The 21,330-nt window shown below is 34.0% G+C and overlaps 1 protein-coding gene across 13 annotated transcripts in view; it reads left to right on the forward strand.

Moving 5' to 3' along the window:
* The window catches only part of CEP128 (centrosomal protein 128), a 418,511-nt gene that overhangs the window by 385,228 nt on the left and 11,953 nt on the right, over positions 1 to 21,330 (forward strand). For all 13 annotated transcript variants that reach the window (XM_079128040.1, XM_079128046.1, XM_079128049.1 and 10 more), the window contains 3 exons: positions 5,668 to 5,745; positions 8,299 to 8,412; positions 20,989 to 21,097. In XM_079128040.1, coding sequence (XP_078984166.1) covers positions 5,668 to 5,745; positions 8,299 to 8,412; positions 20,989 to 21,097 — 301 coding nt within the window. The remainder of the gene's footprint in view (positions 1 to 5,667; positions 5,746 to 8,298; positions 8,413 to 20,988; positions 21,098 to 21,330) is intronic.

The raw sequence follows: 21,330 nt of genomic DNA on the forward strand, positions 1-21,330 counted from the left end.
ATTTTTAGCCCAAAGATAGACACTGGTGCTATGTTGCCTGGTTAATTGGAATTTTTACTTGATAAGCCTGATGTACCCTGTCACCCAAAACACATGTGAACGCTTTGTGTGGATAACTGATATTTAAACCTTTCTCAAAGCACACAGTTTATAAATAGAGAACTCTTCTGCTCTTCAAGAAATCCACACAACTTTCTTCACTGGAACTCTTGAAAGATGTGCATGAACAACATGGAACTTTGTGGGCCTATTCTCTGCTACTGTTTGGTTTGGTTCCAGTGAGCATCTTAAATAGATCGGATGAAAAAAAAAAAAAAAAAAAAAAAGGGGCCCTTTAAAGCCAATACAGCTGTGCTGGATCAAGTCACCACAAGTGAAAGGCATACAGTCTGTCCTCTTTATGATCTCAGCCTTCCTCTCCTTGAAATGTGTTTTCTCAGGTCCTTTCACCACCTTTCAGCCATTTGTCAGGGAAGTTTTGCAGCGGATCTCTTTCCAAATGAAATAGAATTGCATTTTTGAACCCAAATAAACTGCTTCATGACCCTGCTTACTTTAACTTGTGCATTGTGCCAAAAATACACACTTATTTTTAAAATAAAAATATAGATGACATTTCCTTTATTTATCATGTAAACCTCAAAACACATACGATTTCAATAGCACTATAAGAAATTGTTATTTGTGATATGTTAGTCTGAAAATAAACAGATGTGCATTTTTCCAAAGAGAAATATGTATGCTAAAATATGATTCTGGTTCAATTGGTTCTTTAAGTTTTCTCTAAAGACACAGGAATCAAAGCAATGCATTCCCCTCTTTATTCCTAATTGCTGCTACTTACATTGTCATACTATATTACTCAATTTCCTTCTAACTGAAACAAAGGACTGTTTAAGGAAAAATTTTCTGTAGACCACTACAGACTGTTAAACTCCATAAGAGTCTGAAGTGCATTGAAATTTGTAGTAGCAAAATCAGCATCTTATCTGCCCTTGTCAAGAGGCATATGCACACATCTGTAGGTGCAAAAGCCACAGAGTCTAATAGACAGGTTTTCTACATTTCACTGTTGCTTTTACCACTTGACCTTGCCTTTAGTCTAGAAAAAATAAATCAAATGGCAAACTTTTGCTTCTGGGGTTTTAGTAAATAGGTCAAAATGTTTTGCTTTATTAGAACATGCTAACTCTGTCTTTGTCTTTGTTTAGCCAGCATGTAGGCACTTATTCTGGGCTGTGCTAGCATTCTATTTTAAGAAAACAAGAAAAGGAGATGTTAGTATCATCAAGCTCTTCTTACCCTTAACTTCCTCTGATCATCAGAAAGACTACACATATACCTTTTGTGTATGTGTGTATGTTTGGACACAGGGTCTTGAGCACAGATTCCTCAACATTGTTGAGATGAAATTCTTAACACTTTTATCCTAAAACTTCTCCTACAGAAATCAGCTCTTCGATGACTTTCCTTCAACGTCTGACTGCTGACAGTTGATAGTAAAAAAGGGGTAGGAATTTACTTTCTTGAAGTCTTCAGTGTTACTGCTTCTAGTTGCTATCCACTCCTTTTTAGCTTGATTCGTCATGATTTGTCGAACGTTATAAGAACCTTGCCACTTCAGCATTCAGACAGCTTAAATTTGCATCCCAGTTTTACCACCACATTACTGAAGAGTTATTTACCCCCTGGTCCTCAATCACCTCATCTGTATAATAGTGATAACAGGAATATATACCACACATAATGGTGTGAGGATTAAGAAGTATATTAGAAACGTAATTCCATTTTGAATTATATTTTCGTGGTTTGGTTTTTTGATATGCTGCTAAACAGGATTAGGCTTATTGGATCTTTAGCTTTGCCAGTGTTTCCACACCATGGAAGTTGCTCTGTGAGCCTCTGAGATAAACCAGATACACACAAAGCAATGGTCCTTCATGAAGTAGACCCTTCACTATGAATTTTTCTTTGTTTTCAGATTTGGTATGAAATTGAATATCTTGTAATGTTTTCAGAGGAGAAACATTTTTTAGACCTTTTCTGTGGGCATTTAATTTATTCTAGAAAAATGAATTAAGATAATGAAATTCAGAGGGGGGAAGTGCTGGGGAGTGATGTTAGCCAAATTATATTCTCACAATGTGTGCATGTGCAAATAAATAACAACAAATTTCATCATTATGTACAACTGTAATGCACCAATAAAAAAATGTGGAAAGAAATTACATGCAAATTAAGCACTCTGTCATTTGCTGGTGCCATACTGAAATGTACTTGAAAAATTTCTCCCTTAAGTGTAACAGAAGGAACTTGTCTATGCTCTTTAAAGCATTAAGTAATATAAGGCAGAAAAAATTAACCAACTTAAAAAAATTTCTACCAGAGATGTTTTGCCCTAGGAAATAACACGAGATTCATGGAGTCTTTGAAGTTGAACAGGTTCCTTATTTTAGAATGTGTACCTATGGATCTTGATCCTGTAGTACTGTTAGTTTTGGGAAAAAGTGAACTTGAAGTGACATGTGGTATGATAAGATTCTAATCACAGAACTCTAGCCAATCTCACATTAAAAAAAAAAAGAGTGGAAGTATTCATATTCCTATGTCTTCATGCAAAAGTGGTGATTTAAGTTTATGTTTAGGAGAGAGGTCAGAAAATAAAAATACTCCCCCAGATTCACTTACTAATCAGATGTATTTTGAGAGCTGAGATGCCCCCAGACCTGGATTCATTGTCTTCATTACTTCACATCTTAGTATTGCAGATACCCTAGAAATCTCAGCATGTATACATGAAATTTGTTTAGAATAAATGCAATTCACTTTATTTCTTTGCATTATTCATATATCTTTTGCATATGCATTTTTTCTTCCCCCTTCCCCAGTGAGTCAAAATTTCCCAAAGAACGATAAATGTACCCTCTATATTTTATGGATCATTCTATGATATCTAAAATACACATTTGTTGTCAGTTGATTGACTAGACTAGAAATGAAGTCTGTGTACCAGAGAGTATTTTTGATATTGAGGAAGATATTTAGAACATATGAACAGAATATAAAATAAACCACAACTGAAATAAATGATGAGAAATTATGAAGATCAATTAATGGAGACATGAGGTGGGGGGAGTGTAGAGGAGAGGAGTATGAAAATCACTTAAGAAAGAAGGAACCAAGATCAAGTTTCAAGGCTCATTCACAGGAATGTAGTCATTTGAATATACATCAAAAAATATAATAAAATGGAAAGATGACCTGTGAGCATGTGCAAGCCAAAGTGGTTTGATGAAGTCACTTTGATGGAAAATCTTAAGCAATATATTTATATAACATGCTGGCTTTATGGTAGGGAAAGAGTCATTTTCTTAACTTGAAAACAAATAAGTTTAATCTACTTTACCCATGTTCAGAGAATCACTTCTGAATGAGAAAAATTATGAGATAAAAAAGGAAATAAAGTTTTAATACTAAAAGTCTATTAGAGAATGTGTTTATGAAGATGATTTTAGTCAATGCACAGAGTTTTGCTTTAAAATCATCAGGACATTGCTTTGTACTTTATTGTTCAAGGGCCGATATAATTCTTTTGAAAATTGTATTATTTAAATAAGCATAGCATATATGGTAGCTAAAACTACCTGCTCTCCTAAATCTGCATGTTTTAGACTATATTAAGAAATGTCATTTTGATGAATCTTTTCTTCACATGAAAAAATTAAATGAAGTCATTTAAAATGTGTGGCAGTTTTAAGTGAGTACATTTAGCAGAAAGACTAACAATAACATAAACGTTAAGCAGAAGGAACAAAATACTAAATCCTCTAAATGGACCTTGAAAAAGAAGACTTTTTGAACTTCAAGAAACAGCACCTACAATTTTCTATGCAAAATGGCAAAGAGTATTTGTACTGTTCTTTCTAAAATCACATCACAATAATAAGCATGTGAAGAGAGAGACACACTGATTTTGTATGTGGCAAAACTGGGAGGTAGCTATACCTCCAAACAACACCGAGAGTGGTAAAGTCTCTGAGAACAGAAAAGTAGAACCCAAGTGCCTGTCAAGGGGATAACAATGGAGAGCAAATGTCATTCTGCAGAAGTCCAGAAGGCTTTTGAATTGACGTAATTGGTACAATTACTGCAGAAAGAGGAGGTGGAAATAGACACAGTGAAACTTTCTACGACAAAGAGACCTTTAACTTTCTGTCTCCATCCTTGCCTGTACCCAAACTCTGTGGGATACAGGCGGTATATGCTCAGGAGAAATTGCATCAGTGAACCTCTGGATTGGAGATGGCAGGCAAAGAATACCATCTCTCTGGAGGGAGGTGGGAGGTTTCAAATAGGAAGGTTAAGCAAAAAAATCCGAACTCCTCTTGAGAAAAAAAAAAAATTCTTTCATGTAATTTAGATTCCACCCACCTAATAAAAGTTTACCACCAGATTAGTTTACAATTTGTTTAATAGTAGTCTCGATACTATTTATGATAATGTTGCTGTGTTTTGATAAGTAACAAACTCTGAAATATTACAGCTTAACAACTAGAAGTTCTCTCACTCACATAAAGTCCAGGTTTCCTCTGTGTCATCTGGAGCATGCAGCATCTGATGTCCTCATGGCAGGAGTTGGAATGACAAAGGGGTTGTACAGATTCTTAGCTGTCTCAGTCCATAAGTGACACACTCAGAGTCCTTTATCTAGAACCAGTCACCAGGGAGATGTCAGAGAACATATGAAACTTTGGGTGGCTGCTGACTTCTCTACAACTCTTCAGATTTATGTCCTGAATCTTGCAGGACACTTCACTTTCTTCTTATTCGTCACACATGGGCCTTGTTGTTAATTTCACTGAACAATTAATATTTGTTTTAAATTAAAAAACTAGCACCTATTGCCTGTCTAATGTGTTCTGAAACCATGACAGAAGTAAGAATACAGAGATATACACATGTTACCCCATCTCTGGTCTCAAGGTTATTCCACCACTTACCTTCTTCTTTCACTTTGGCTTTGAAATAATTTCCAGATCATTCCCTCTTAATGCTTATGTTGGTGGACATAACAGAACCAGCTAATCAAAGATTTTATAATAAGTTACTGATTTATAATCAACAGGATCTTGTGTCCCTGTTGAAAGCATTCAATTTCAGATATTTCTCCTGTCTTTTGAGAACTGTTCCCCATTTCCTTTTTAACCAAAATAATTGTTGAGAACTTTTCTTCTTCATAATGACAACACTTGAGGATCTCTAATATGCTTTATAGATAAGTAACTGCAAATTCATCTATTTCTTAGTATTACCCTGTGGTTTATTTCTGATGCTCACTGAAGCAGGTTTGTAAATTAATAAGAATGTGAAATGCTCTATAGAAAGTTTAATAGACTATCAGTTGAAAGCAATTATCCAGAAAGAGTTTTTATATCTGAGTCAGACTTGCAAATGCATCTCATATACTTTTTGAAAGGAAATAATTCTTTTGATTTAAAAAGATATATTTATCTTGGAAATACAATATTATTATATCTTTTTTTACTTGACCCTCTAAATCTGTAGTTTTATCTGCTCAGAGCAGTGGTACACCTCATTTTCAGTGTTTAGATTATGAGAGTATTAATCAATTTTTTATAATGTGTTTCCTTATGTTTTTGCTTTCAGAGTACCCGAGTGGCTTTGGACCATCTGGAGTCTGTGCCTGAGAAATTGAGCCTCCTGGAAGGTTTCAAAGACTTCAGAGTGAGAACGAGTTGGCTTGTCTTTTTCAGTATATTTATCTGAATGAGAGCACTTAACATCTTCCTGATGTGCAAAGAAAATTGTAGAAGGGAGGAAGGACCAAAAATTGTTGGGAACTTTTGAAACTATGCTATCAGTTTTTTGGCATTTGTGGTGTCTGGACTAAAAATAATGAAATTATGTATTAGCAGAACTTAGGAAAATAGAGACTTTACCTTACTACTGAAAGTGCACTTGTCCCCCAAAAACTGAACAAGAATTTAGAAAAATCTGATAATCAAAGAGTTACACATTACATTAACAAGTGGGAACATTTCTGATTAGCAGTTTTTAATTTGTGAATTATCTTCCTTTTCACAGATTACTAGGGCACTCTTTGTCTAGAGATATGATAGTTCACAGATTATCTCTGTGATATATGTATTTAAATTCGCATAGTTTTAGATTCCATATCCCATGCAAATTCCTGATAGAACTCTGACTACTAGCATTTCATCATCAAGCCAACTAGTGACGTGTGGATTCACACACTGTGATTTTTATTAAGTTCCTCACAGAGGAGAAATGCAAAGCAAGTTTCCCTATTACCTAGTTGTAACAGAAGAGGACTTATCCAGAGAAGATCCTTGCATATATTCTTAGGGATGCACATGTAAAGTACATTTTCAGTGATTTGTAATTTGTTTGACAGGGTTGATATGATTGACATAACATAAATAAATCACCACAGCTAACAATGTGGAGGGTTTCCCTTTGGAAACCATGTAGCATCCAATTTCACATTTGTCTTCAAAAGTAACTGAAAGTATGACTTATATTTAGTTCTGTTTAAATGTGACATATTACTTGAGAATACAGTGGGTAGAAAGTACATTCAGATCATGCCATATTGATTTATTGGAAGCTCGGATATGATGTGGTTCTCAAAGTCTATACCAACTTAAAATTACCTTACAATAGCATTTTTTGTTAATGCAGTAACTGCAGTTTTTAGATCAACTCAGGGGTTCATTGGAGACATCTTAAAATCTAGACTATTGCAAATAGGATAAAGCTGAGAATTTATAGTATATTTTATTAAAGTTTTGATTCATTCTTGAGATATGCTTATATATTCCCTGTCAAAGAATCATGAAATTGGTATTCGAGACCGTGTAATTTCTATTCAAACTTACTCAACCCATAGCAGGGAATATATATACCCATATCCTTTCTTCTTTTTTCTTTGTGCTAACAGTAGTCATTTAAGTGAACAAAGGATCAGGCAAGAGAATGTATTAGAAACAGGTGGGACTTTCCACTGAGAAACAGATGCCTGTCTTACACCAGTATAAACACACAGACCTTAACCTCCAGTGGCAGTTCACTGGTTCCCCAGTGATAATCATTGAGCTGAATGTTCCTAAGTACAATTTAAAAGTTATGTTCTCTACTATTGCCAAAAGGTTTATTATCATTAATTTTTATGTTAAGGGCTAGTAATTATCTACACATCTAGGTTATATATACACAAACTCATGTAAAAATGCCTTTATAGAAAATTTCTAGGGAGAATATTTTTTCAAAGTTCAGAATTATACTTTCTGATATATTTGAAAGTGAAATCTCTACCTTTAAAAGGGAAAGGAGTATTGTGCACACTTATGGCCAGTATTAAGCATATACTATTTGGCAAACAGCAACTAAATATGATACATTTTCTTCTACTCTTCACAAACAATCTATATGGGCATTATTTTCCTTCTTGTACAGATGAGAAAACTGAAGCTTGGAGTATGTAAATTAGTTGGAAGTGAGATCTAATTCTGTTTTTTGCCTTCCTGCCTTTTAACTTAAAACCATTCCGTATGTCCTCAAAAGCCATTCATATGATTAAATTAAATCAATGTGTTAAATCAGTTTCATGAAAACAACCAGACCTCACTTTAAGTTAAAAAAAAACACACAACCTTTAGATTATTGGAGATGGATTTTATTTTTCAAATCCCTAAAACTTTCTAAAACTCAGTGTGTTGTGAACAAGAATGCAAAGACCAAAGTTCTTGTCCCAGTTCATTTCCCTGGTACTTGAATTTCTATGTTGATGAGATAGCCTTAAATTTAAAAATCTGTGTGATATAATATTTAAAAGACAATTTTGTTTAAGGAGCAGTGAAATAAAAGGGCTTCAGTTTTAAAGGCAGCATCTTTTTAAACAAGGAGAATATTTTGATACCAAGTATAACTTTGAAGCAAGTACATAACATCCAAAAGTGGTATGGTAACTGACTATCTTTGGACACTAAAGCTAATTGTCAGTAAATCTTTTTCCTTTCAACTAAGAATGCCAGGCATTTCCTACTGGCATGAGGTCCATTTTCTAAAAGAATGTAAATAAACAGCATGGAACCCATTTTATTTTTATGGTAGTGGCCACACTGTCCATTTTCTTCTTTTTCCTTGGTGATCTATTTTTCCTGTGATTATTTCTTATCTACATATTGATATTTTCTTGTTCTAATTTCTTTTACTTACCAATTCAGATCTTTTATTTATTTATTTTTTTTTTTTCAGGATTCCCGTAGTTCATGTGAGAGAATTGATGGGAGATATTCTAAATTCAGAGTTCACAGAGATTCTCTACAGCGGCGCCAAGATGATACCAAATACAGAATGAAACCCTTCAAGGTAATGTTCTTTATGTATATTCTTAGTCTTTGAGCATTATTCCTATTTAAGCCTACAACCTCTTAAGCAGTCCCTGCAATGTTTGTGGAAGGACACTTTCAAAAGAAAAGATTTTCTGTCATACATGGAATAGATTTTCAATTCAATGGGATTAGAAAAGAAAAAAATCCAAAAATTGTGCTTACAACATTTTGACTGGAAACTAAGCCCTTAGTCTTTGACATTGTTACTCAATAAGTTATTTGTCTATGGGAATTGATGCTGCTTAAGAAATTGTGAGGCAGGAAACCCTTGGTCACTTGGTTGGTCAGTCTTATTATGATGGTTGCCCTCCTGTGTGTGTAAGCCCAGTTTCTTTAAGCCCTCAAATCCCCCATAGGTCAAGTAATAGTCAGTCTTTTGTAAACTATAGTGTTCACATTTCTACTCATTCTTCTCCCAGGTACATGAACTCAATGCTAGTACTTCTACTTACATACAGACAGGGAACATTTGACCATATTTTTCCCAAGGCCTGCCTAATACCAATCTGGGACAGATGGATAAACCCATTTGGCCCTGCAAACTTAGCCTTGAGCCGAGTTTCTCAACCTCAGCATTTTAACATTTTGGGCCTGATAATTCTTTGTTGTTGAAGCTGTCATATGCATTGTAGGATATTTAGCAACATCCCTAGAGTCTACTCAAAAGATGCCAGTAGCATCCTTCATCCCAAGTTGTGACATCCCATAATGTCTCCAGACATTGTCCAATGTCCCCTGGAGGGCAAAATTGCCCAGCATTAAGAACTGTCCTAGAGAGGATCCATCTATATTCTCATGTGCACTACAAACCAATTACCAAAAAAAAAAAAAAAAAAAAAAAAAAATACTAAGAACTCTATGGCTCTCTTTATGTTGTTACAGCCTTTAATATTTATGAATATTCAGTTCACTGTATATATTCACTTATTACAGCCAAATATAATTATTTCTAAGAAACTTCCGCTTTCCTCTGAATATAATTGGATAGAATGTTTAGTGCTCATTTCCATAAATTCTCCTTAGCATGCTTAAAATAAGCACTATGCTTCCTCCATCCTAAACAAAAATTAACGCAATTATGCCACATTATTGATACCTCTATTGTGGAGAGGTATGACTTTGTTCCTTTTTAACCTTTGTTTTTCATAGATTAGTATCATTGACCATAGCGGTAACCTTGTTCTCTCTAATGGCAGTTTTTTTAAGTTACCTAGATTATCTTCCATCATTCCCAGCAGGTTCCAGATGCTCAAGCATTTCTTCTTAAACAGGAATACAAGATTTAGGTAACAAGAAGTAATGATAATTACCAATTATTAAGCATATATTAGAACAAACTACATGAAGTTGCCATTTTGTAGGTGTTTTATAGCTTGCGTACATTATCGTATTTAATTGAGGATTAAATATGACAGCAACCCTGTCAGATTGGAAACATTATTTTTCCTCTTTTTACTCTTGAAGAAAGCAGGGCTACAAAGTAATCACATGGTCAAATCAGTCTTAAGACCTAACTCTACCTCGTTTCTGTAATCTATGTCTTTGAACACTATGCTATTATAATATAAATTTATGTCACAAATCCCTTGAGTTTTCTGGAAGTCAAGTGTAAGACCAAATTTTTAACATGTAAAAGTTTTCTCTAAAAACACATTAACACAATAAAAACCTATGAGTTCATCAGAGGTCTGAATGCAAATGAAACATTTAAACCATTATTTTCCAATACAGGTAGATTTGGTGTCAAGTGAATCAGTGCTATCGAGTGGCACCCAAATTGCTATAAATCAATGCAATTTCCATAACAGCATATGGCAAAGCTATGAATGATTAACATGTTCAGCAAGTAATCTCATTGCTGTTCTGTTTAAAATTACATTTGCAGCTGAAGATGAAATCAGACCTGGTTTGTGATAGAGGCCAACACTTAGCAAAATGAGAAGCAAGTTTGAAAATTTTGCAAAAGGTGGTACAAGTATAAGATAGAATCACAAAGCATATTTTTGATGGCATTACTCCACATTAATACTACTTAGACATTTTAAAATGCATTTCCGTTACAGTGATGAGTACATAGACCATCACGAAATATAGCAGATGCCTGAAATAGTGTGGTGATCCAACACAAAACTCATGGAAATATAGCATTTTTTGTAGTCACTGGAGAGGAAATGCAAGAATACATTTTTGCCAGTTGTGTATACCCAGAGTCATTTACTTATATGTCTTATGAAATCAGTTACTTAAAGAGACTGAGGATCAGGCTTGGTGGCACATGCCTATAATCCCAGAAACTTGGGAGGCTAAGGCAGGAGGATCGCAGGTTCAAAGGCAGCCTCAGCAAAAGCGAGATGCTAAGCAATTCAGGCCCTATCTCTAAATAAAATACAAAATAGGGCTGGGGATGTAGGTCAGTGGCTGAGTGCCCCCAAGTTCAATCCCCAGTGCACATGTCTCTCTCTCTCTCTCTCTCTCTCTCTCTCTCTCACACACACACACACACACACACACACACACACACACACACACACACACACAAAGCGACTGAGAGGGGAGGCAGCTTCAAAAGAAGCATGTGTTTAGGTAGAGTGTGAGAAATCATTTCTTGGCTCTGTGGATAATCAGAAGAGCTGCCTTTAGGAAATCATTGACATGCTGGAGAAAATGCTACAAATAAGAGAAATTAGAGCTCTTTCTACAAAGAGAAAGGACATCCCATTTACTACAACATCAGTTTCATAAGACAGTGTTTCAGAAGGTTATTAAATTTTCCCACAGTTTTGTTAGAACAGAGTTCAAAGAAAAGGCACATTACAGGGACTGGAGTTGAGAGATTCTGCTAAAAACTGCACATGGTTTCAGGAAATAAGTTAGTATAGGATTCTGTTTAACTCAGTAAACATACTGTAGCTACAGTGAAAAACACTGAACTAACTATTGGGAGTGGAGATGGGGCACAGACATATGAAGATGGAGAATGCATGATCTTGAAAGACAGAGAATAGTTACTTAATCGTCTTAATTCTAACATAAATCTTGCATTGTTGTTCTAGACCAGAAGTTAGCAAACTGCCCAAAGGGCAGATCTTGCCTACCAACTGCTTTTATAAATAAAATTCTATTGGAATACAACCCACCCATTTATTCACACATTTTCTATGACTGCTGCTTTTGTGCTACTTAATTGTAGAATTGAGTAGTTGCAACAGAAACTGTATGGCCCACAAAACCTAAAGGATGTATTATCTGACCATCTATGGAAATTTTTGCCAATACATGGTCTAGAGAAAGGAAATTGGCAATCTACCCTTTCTTCCTTTTTATATTATATGAAATATTTCCTTTTCCTTATTTACCAAATACTGTCCAAGCTCTTTGGAAAGGCATAATACTTATCCATCCATTCAGTATGTATTTATTGAGCATCATCTATATGCCTGCAACATTCTTGGCATACAAGACTCACATTAGTGAACCCTTTTGGAGTTTCTGTTCCAAGCAGAGGATATTCATGTCTGTTGTTATTTTTCTGAGTACATCAGTCAATAAATATTTATTGAGTTTCTACTAATACACAATGCACTATGATAGGGACTCAAGAGAGTGGCATAAGAAAAATCACTGCCAATCCTTAGCAGTTTAAAGCCTTCACACAAACAATGGAAGTACAAAGGAGAAAGGGATAAATGTAATAAAGGTGACCCCAATAAGCCTCTTTCAGGGTTCAGGGAAAAGATGAAGGTGCTCACAAGGCTTTTGAAAAGAGGTTTGTAATGACAAGTGCAGGGAAGTGTTTTATCCACATCTTAGTTTGCAAAAGGACCTTTATTAGCATTTCAGTTGTAGAAGTTTGCCTGCACTGCTGTTGACAGGCAAATAATTGTTGGAATAGCAGAACCGTGTAGGCAGCTGGCTTCTTTCATCTTGTTGACATTTTTAGAAAGCAGTGAAACATCCAGCATGACCACCCGACCAGTGAAGAGAAGGACTAGAAGCAAGTGGGCAAGTCAAGTTCTCTTTCAACCCAAGGATGCACTTGATCTCATGCTTATTCCTGGGACAATCATGAGGACACTGAAGATCAGATTTCTAGAAACCTGTTGAGAATTTGAGCAGTGCATAAGATACACAATTGTAAGGGCATAATATAAAAATACAATAATATTATATTGTACTAAACCGACCAAGCTAATTGAACAAAGCCTGATCTAAAAGTTTATATTTAGAATTCAATTCAAAGCTGAATCTAACACATTTCCACTGACTCTCTGTAGACTACGGAAGCATTCACAGCCTCTTTTCCATCCGGCCTAATTGAGTTTCTGTAGGCCATACAGGCTCCCTTGCCGTCCCAGCTGTTTCAAATAGAACAAAATGTTCAAAAGTCAGCCAGTAACACAGCATTGCTAATCTGAATTCACAGAAGAGCGTGAGTTTGTCCAAGAAATCTCCATTTGTTACCTTTACCAATACTAAATATATGGTTTTAATTAACATTGGAATTTTTCAGTAAAATCACAGAAAGCATGTTGTTTTCCCATTCTTCTTCTCCCTGAAAGGAAAATCATGGTTTTTAACTTCTGGTTGAAGAGTTGGTATGCAGCTGCTTTTTAAAGAAGCAGATATTGCACAGGGAAAGATGAGGTAGGTGAAGGTGTCTGGATAATGGCTTTCAGCAGTGTTTATGGAGGTGTGGTTTGCAAAGCCCTTCATTGTGTGTGTTCGATGTAAGCACACATGTGATAAAAGTACATGTTTTGCCCCTGGAAGTTATTTCTCCCTCATTAAATTTCTCTGCAATTTATTTATGTCTTGCTTATAGCAATTAATGGCTGTTAGCACTTTCTCAATTCAGCTGTTTCTAACTTAAATCTTCTATGACAGTGGCTTCTAAAACATGCTACACATAACTCCTGGTTAAACTCAAGATTGTAGGTGATGCATAAACTTTTTTTATTTTAATGACTATAAAAATATATCACTAGTGTATTATTCATGTAATTTTTCAGATGTTTTCTTGGAAACAATAGTGGCAACCTTGGAGGAATCTGATGGAGCATTAACCTTTTAATACCCCAGTTATCTTATGTGTAGCCTCCCTTGTCCATGCTTTGATAAGAAATTATATGTAAGCTGCTATGCAGATTTGTTTGCTGTGCTTCCCTCAATCCCAACCAATTTGTCAGATTCTTTAGGTCTCTCTTCTACAGAAATTAAGAACACACGGTAAATTTGTGTGAGCTTCAACGAAAATATAACTATAATACCAAAGCTTAGGAAATGTTGTTTTCCTGGATGGTGTGACATTTGAGGGCAAACAATACCTGCCTCATCTTTGATTCCAGAATACACAGATATACAACACATGTTAAATTGATGATTTTCAAAATATTATTTTTCTGGCCTCAGCCTTTCTGGTATTCTAACAAAAAACTTGTTATTTCCAGTATTTGTTGTTTTTCCAGTATTGCTCAAACAACACATGCAAAACTTTGTAGGCAGTCAAATCATGAAATTTGAATGGATTTTTATTCTTTTGAAGTGATCAAGACTAACTTGCTGCCATAATGTTTAGTTGATTTCATCTTGCTCTTTAAAAGTCACCCAAAAGATTGCCTAAATGAACTGGGACTTTTTTCTTTTAATAAAATCTGAAAATCATAATGGATCAGTCATGACTGTTAGGATCAGCATGACAATTAAGTATATTCATTTTTCAACCTAGTAGAGCTCCATTCTACCAAACCCAGTTCTCTTTAACAAATCACCCATAAATTACTCAACAAGGGCATTAGAAAAGCAAAGATTGTGAAGAAATTAACCTATGGAGACCATTTTTAATATCAAATGTAAAATTCTAGATGCTGAAAGTATAAGGACTATCACTTAAATGTATTAGTTTTCAACAGGCATGTAATAATATCACTCAAGCAGTCATCATTACCTTTAAAATACTCACTCTAAGAGAATAAGCAGTGTTTCAAAGGAGGCCAGCATTACTAAAACATCGTACGTTTCTGCCTGTGTTTAAGTCAGTGACACAATCTTTTGAGTATTCTTGTTGATGACAGATTTTATCTACCGTTAGTAGTTTTGGTTTCTGAAAATGAAGTCATATGGAGCCAAATCTGAAGTTGACAAAAATACATGAAAATGAAAATGAAATAAAGAGTTTTTCAGTAGTTATTTTCTAGGAATATAAAATTTTATACAATGAAACATCAATTAGTAAGGATAGATTTATTAGAGATATTAGAAAAATTTCCGAGCTTCAAATGACCTGATCTAGCACAGTATTCTCATATGGCTGTTATTCTGGTGAATGAGTGTTGATTTGGGTTTATAGTATTATTGAATCAGTTGGATTTTTTATGGTTAAGATAGTTAGCATGGTTGTAAGTGCTGCCTGTGTAGTGTTTCTATCCAGACTGAATAGATTGATAAAATATAAAATGTTAGAGGACCTAGAGGAGATCCAGTTCAGCCTTTTAATTTTTTACATGAAGAAACAGGATGTGACAGTGTCTCCTATATCCTGACTTCCACCATTGCAAACTGGAATTTCTGCACTTTTGTCAAGAAATGATCATATATGCTATTAAATGACCAATGGATAGCAGAAGAAATAAGGGATGAAATTTAAAAATACTTAGAGGTAAATGAGAGCAGCTATACAACATATCAAAATCTCTGGGACACTATGAAGGCATTGATAAGAAGAAAGTTCATTGCATTGAGCTCATTCATTGAAAGAATAGAAAGTCAACAGATAAATGACCCAACATTATAGCTGAAATCAATGAAATTGAAGCAAAAGAAACAATTCAAAAGATTGACCAAGCAAAAGGTGGGTTCTTTGAAAAAATATATAAAATTGATACACCCTTAGCCACACTAATGAAGAGAAAGAGAAAACTCAAATTACTGAAATTTGTGATGAAAAAGGAAATATCACAATGGCCACTGCTGAAGTACAGAAGATAATCAGAAACTATTTTGAAAATTTATACTCCAATAAAATAGAAAATCTTGAAGACATTGACAAATTTATAGTAGAATGAATCAGACCTTATTACTGTATGTGCATATGTGATTTCATGACTGGTGTAATTCTATATCTTGTACAACCAGAAGAATGAGAAGTTATATTCCATTTATGTATGATGTGTCAAAATGCATTCTATTGTCATGTATAACCTATTAGATCAAATAGAAAGAAAAATCCAGTTCAAAAAAGAAATGATCATATGTGATGGAAAGATGAAGTTAATCAAAGCCTCACCCTCGTGGAGATTAAAATCTAAGTTAGCAAATATGCAGAATGAGATATGAAGAGCAGATTTTAAGGAAACCATCTGCCAAGATTGAACTTTCAAGTAGGAATAAAGTTTATTGAGGAAGAATGTAAACTTTCTTAAGCACTGATGGAATATTGGGACTTCATAGTGAGCAGAAATGGAAAGATGGTAAATTGTTTGATGAGAGACAAATTCAAGAAAACATTTCTGCCACTGGTTTAGAAATGCATATGTGTTTTTTCTTTCTCTCCAGGGAAAGGATTGTATAAACTAAAATTCAAAAATTAAATGTATCATTTATCTTACAAACTTTGAACTTACAGTATTCCTGAGAGAAAAATACTTGGTGGGCATCATTAAATATTAATCATTAGATATCAGTTTAGCAAAGAAATGTAGTCAGGTTGGAACAGAGTTTAAGAAACCAATTACAATGTGGGTTATGAAAGAGAAGTGGAAGAAGCCCAGTGAAAATATTAGAAAATGCAAGTTCCTTCATCCAATGGAATTTTTTCAGAAAATCCTGGCTAACTACCTTCTTGAGACTTAAGACAGCAATAAAAATAGGTCCTTGTACTGAGAATATAAGAATTGGTAAAAACAAAACCTGGGGTTATTAAAATTGCAAAGAATCTTCCTTTTAATAAATATTTTTTACTTTTAAGAATTTGATTCAACAACAGGCAAGATATAAGAAGATTATAATCACCTTCTAAAATTTACTTCTATGGAAATTCCATAGATTAAATATGAATATAGAATTGGAGGAGATAAAAGTATTTTCTCATATTCTGGCATATTGATTGTTCGAAGAGATTAGTAAATATATTTCAATGTTAATTTCTCTGGTTCTGTTTCAAGGTAATATGGGGGTTTCTGACAGGCCTTTGAAGATATAAAATGTTAGGACTCAAAGATATATTAAAATTAAACCTCCTCATTTTCCCTATATGAAAAAAAAATGTGAATAGTTGGATGATGAATAAATCAAACATTGTAAAAGGAATGGATAACAGCTCTAAATGAATATTCACCTATTAGCAGAGTATCAAAGTATTTGAAGCAAAGAAGGGTAAAGCCATAAAGAAAAACAGACTAATCTGTAATTGTAGTTGGAAATTTCAGTATTCTTCTTTCGATCATTAACAAAATAGTTGGAAGAATATCAGTTCCAATATAGAAGACTTAAATAACACTCTCAACCAGCTACACCAAACCAACATTTATAGGATAGTCTCCCCCGCAGAGGAGCTAATTACACATATTTTTCAAGTACATGTTGAACACTGTCTAAGATAAGACTATATTCGAGTGATGAAAATTCAATAAATTTAAGATGATTGAAGTGATACATTGTTTTTCTACATGGGAATAAAACCAGAAATTGAAAATATCTAGGATATTCCCAAATACCTAGAAATTATACAGCTTATTTCTAAATAACCCAAGGATAGGTTAAAAAAAAAAAAAGAAAGAAAAGCCAATGGAAATTTATAAATATTTAACTATATAAAAATAAAGACACAACTTGTGAAAATCTGTGGGGAACAACTAAAAAGTGATCAGAGGGAATCTGGTAGCATCGGATGTATGCTACAAAAGGAGAAAAATCTCCAGTCACTAACTTAAAGTTCCATTATAAGAAACTATAAAACAAAGAGCAAATAACACACAAAGTATGTAACAACAAGACTAAATCAGAAAATCTAAAAAGACAAAAATCAATGAAATAAAAAGCAGATAAGTAGAAAAAATAAATTAAACCAAAAATGGTTTCCTTGAGACAAATTGATTTAAAAAAAAAATAAAAACTCTAGATAAACCAAATAGAAAGAATATACAAATGGCTAATTTTAGGAATGAAAAGGGTATATTAATAGAAATACTAATGACTTTAAAAGTATAAATAGGGACTGTTACAATTCACTTTACCTTTATGTATGACAATTTAGATGAAATGAAATGAATATAAATAAACAGCCTTAAAATGTATTATCCAGAAATCCCACTTCTGGGAATCTATTTTAAATAAATAAAATTTGAACTAAGTTTTTTGTACCAAGATGTTTATCAAATGATTACTTATTGTAGGAAAAAAATAGCTGAAATCAACCTTAAGTTTATGACAGTAGAAGATTTATAAAATAAACTCTGATATAACTGTTTATTTATAAAATAAACTCTGATATAACTCTGATATAACTGATGACAATTGAAAATTTTTCATATAGTGCTGTTTACAAATAGTAGGAGGGACTGGGAATGTAACTTAGCATGTAGGGCACCTGTGTTCAGTGAGAGAGAGACAAAGAGCAGGAAACAAAATAGTCAACAATTGGTGATCTCAGTAGAAAAAGATATTTTTAGACAAAAGGTATTCTTAAATTAGTTTAATAAGCTAATTTGTTGGGCTATTTATTTTCTTCTAAATGTTTTATTGTATTTTCCAAATTGGCTAAGACAGAAATATGTCTATTCCATATTTTAGCCATCGTATGCCCAGAAGCTAGTTTTATCATTAAAAATATTTTTTAAATAGAAAAGATATAACCTGTATTTTAATGCCAGTTGATTTTGTTTTAAATTTTAGAATCAAACCATTGAGGAAAATGAGTATTATTTAATTATCTTCATCCTTCCTCCCGTGGACACAGTTGAGGTCATCATGCAGGATCTACTCCAGGAAAATGCCCAGTCTGCACCCCTACTCTTTCTTGTCTTTCACTGTCTTTCTCCAGTTCTGGTGTCAGTGTTTGCTTTCTTTTGTCTTTCTCTTCTCTTAATCACCAAAGCATCTTTTAGTAGGAAACCATTCACTCACACTTGTTTTTATACTTACAAACTAAACCATGATTCCGTGGAGTTCTCCAGCATTGGTTGAGGCCAACACCCTCCTTTCCCTGTATGCATTTTCCAACTTCACCCAGGCCTTTAGTATCAACATCTGAACCACCACTATCGTTAGCTTGCCTGACGGTGATTTTCCCATGCCAGCTCATTCTGAACTGGTTGTTGTAGTATACTTGAGACAGAAGGTATGCCCTTTCCTTCCCAGGAATCCTGCAGTGAGCAGCCCCTATTTCTAATGAAATCCCCAAAATGAGTGAGCACTTAAAAAAAAAAAAAAAAATCATACGGTTGAAAACCTGTGGGTCTGCATCTTATGTAGAACTAAACTCCTTAGAACATAAAGACTAAGATCTTCAACCATCTGAGGATTATATCCATGCCTTTTTTTGCTCAAAATAAATTGCCCTTTTACAGATATGTATATACTTCTTCTTTTTGCCTTTCTTTGGTGACAAAAAATTAAGATGTGAAGTTGGTAGTTGATGTACAGAACGACACCTAATTCATCAGATAATCATGCTACATGAAGCCTTACTAGGTGGGGTTCGTGTTTTGGGGAATCTTTTGGGACCACCTCACCATCAGCTGCTCCATATGTAAACTTTAGCAAAATTCTTTTTTTTTAATTTATTTTTATTGTAAACAAATGGGATACATGATGTTTCTGTTTGTACATGGAGTAACAGCACACCATTTGCGTAATCATACATTCACATAGGGTAATGAAGTTTGATTCATTCTGTTATTTTTTCCTTCCCCCCACCCCTCCCACCCCTCTTTCCCCTCCATACAGTCCCTCCTTCCTCCATTCTTGCCCCCCTCCCACCGCCCATTATGTGTCATCATCTGCTTATCAGTGAGATTATTCGTCTTTTGGATTTTTGAGATTGGCTTATCTCACTTAGCATGATATTCTCCAATTTCATCCATTTAGCAAAATTCTTGATCCCTCCCTTTTCCCAGACCTACAGTTATGTTCATTCACAGTCTTTTAACTGATATTCCCACCTCAACAACTTGCCCCTTCAATATGTTCTCCACATGTAGGCTAAAGAAATCTTTGAAAAATGTAATGCAAAGCCTGGTATTCTAGTTTTTAAAACTCTTGACTGCCTTCTGATTGTATTGAAGAAAAAAAGTCCCAAATCTTAAACATGGCCTTTACCCACTTCTGAACCTACCATAACCACCTCCCTCTTCAGGCTCAGTATGTCTACTCCATGAGGTCTTCCTTCTGTTCTTCAAACATACCAACTCTTTTTCACGTTAGTATTCACATAGTCTGTGACATCCACTCCCTGACTCCCTACCCACAAGCTTCCACCTAGGTGATTCACCGATTTCATACCCAGCATTGAAATAATGCCTTCATTATCACCTCCCAGAGGATCTCCTTGAATCTCAAATCTAAATTGGAATCTTCCTGTTATTTCTTGTTCTTATAGAACTTATCATAGCTTTTAATAATATCATATTTTGTGTAGTTTGTTTTTCTAATGCCTTTCTCTCTTGTAAGCCTAATATCTTTGTTCTTTGTTCAGTACATAATAGGTACCCAACAAATTATTGTTAAATGAATGACTAAAAGAAAAAAGAAGTATAATAAATAATTAGAAAACATTCATGAGAAAACTGCTATTTTACTCTTTATTCTTGTATATTAAATCACCCATTTTAATCAGTTTAATTAGTAAACAATTAAAGTTGTAATCATCATTTTCAGCTAAGATTGGGTAAAAGGACACATTCATACAACACAAGAAAAGAGAGACCTTTTGTATGCTCATTTTTTGTTTAAACAATGTCTTAAATTGTTGCTGAGTATTTAAGATTAATCATAATGGAAGGCAGTCCAGCTAAATGTATTTAAAAACATAAAATTATTTTTATTGATACAGTGTTTCCACCTAAGAATTTGTCATAAGGAATAGATCTAAATATGGAAAAGGTTGTATATTTAAAGATATTTCTCACAGTGTTATTTATAGGAGTAAGACACTAGAATCCACCTAAATGCCAAGTAAAATTAATGGCTGAGCAAAACTTGTCACCTCCACCAGATAGCATATGAGTAACCATTAAGCTGAAGGTTAGGATAATATGACTTCCAAAATGTTTATAGAGTAAATGTAAATAACACAATTTTATAACTATGTTTATAAATCCTATTCATGGAGGTAAAAAAAGACTGGAAAAAAATATGTCATGCTGCCATGGGAATGAGTGATTTCTTTACTTAAATATATTTTCTTTAATATATATTTTATTTTTTCCAAAGATTATAATAAACTGTTCACATGTAATGTAGTTTGCATATTAAGATTCTGTCGCAGTTTCAGTACATTTGAGCCTTGGTCCTTATAGTTTGTAATAATTGAACTAAAATGCCCTGCTTTCTTTCTTAGGATGACAGAACCTTTGCTGAAGATTCCCATGCTCATGGATTAGTTCACTCATCCTCTTGGCAGGATCACAGTCACTTCCTGTCTAGTCCACGATTTTCACACTTGAACCGTAAGTAATAAAGTCCTGTACCAGTTCTTAAATTGGATTTAAGGAAATGCAACTCATGGGAAAATTAAAGTTTAAGGCTAGTACATGATTGTAATATTCATGTTCTAAGTTCGAGAAAATTTTATCATGAATCATACAAATAATCCCCCCAGGTACCTTTATAATGTTACCCAATTTGCTAAAAAAAAAAAAAAAAATTATGTAATCCCCTTTTTAGATCTTACCTTCTCAGA

Source organism: Sciurus vulgaris (assembly GCF_902686455.1).
Source record: "Sciurus vulgaris genome assembly, chromosome: 2".
NCBI classification, from domain to species: Eukaryota; Metazoa; Chordata; class Mammalia; order Rodentia; family Sciuridae; genus Sciurus; species Sciurus vulgaris.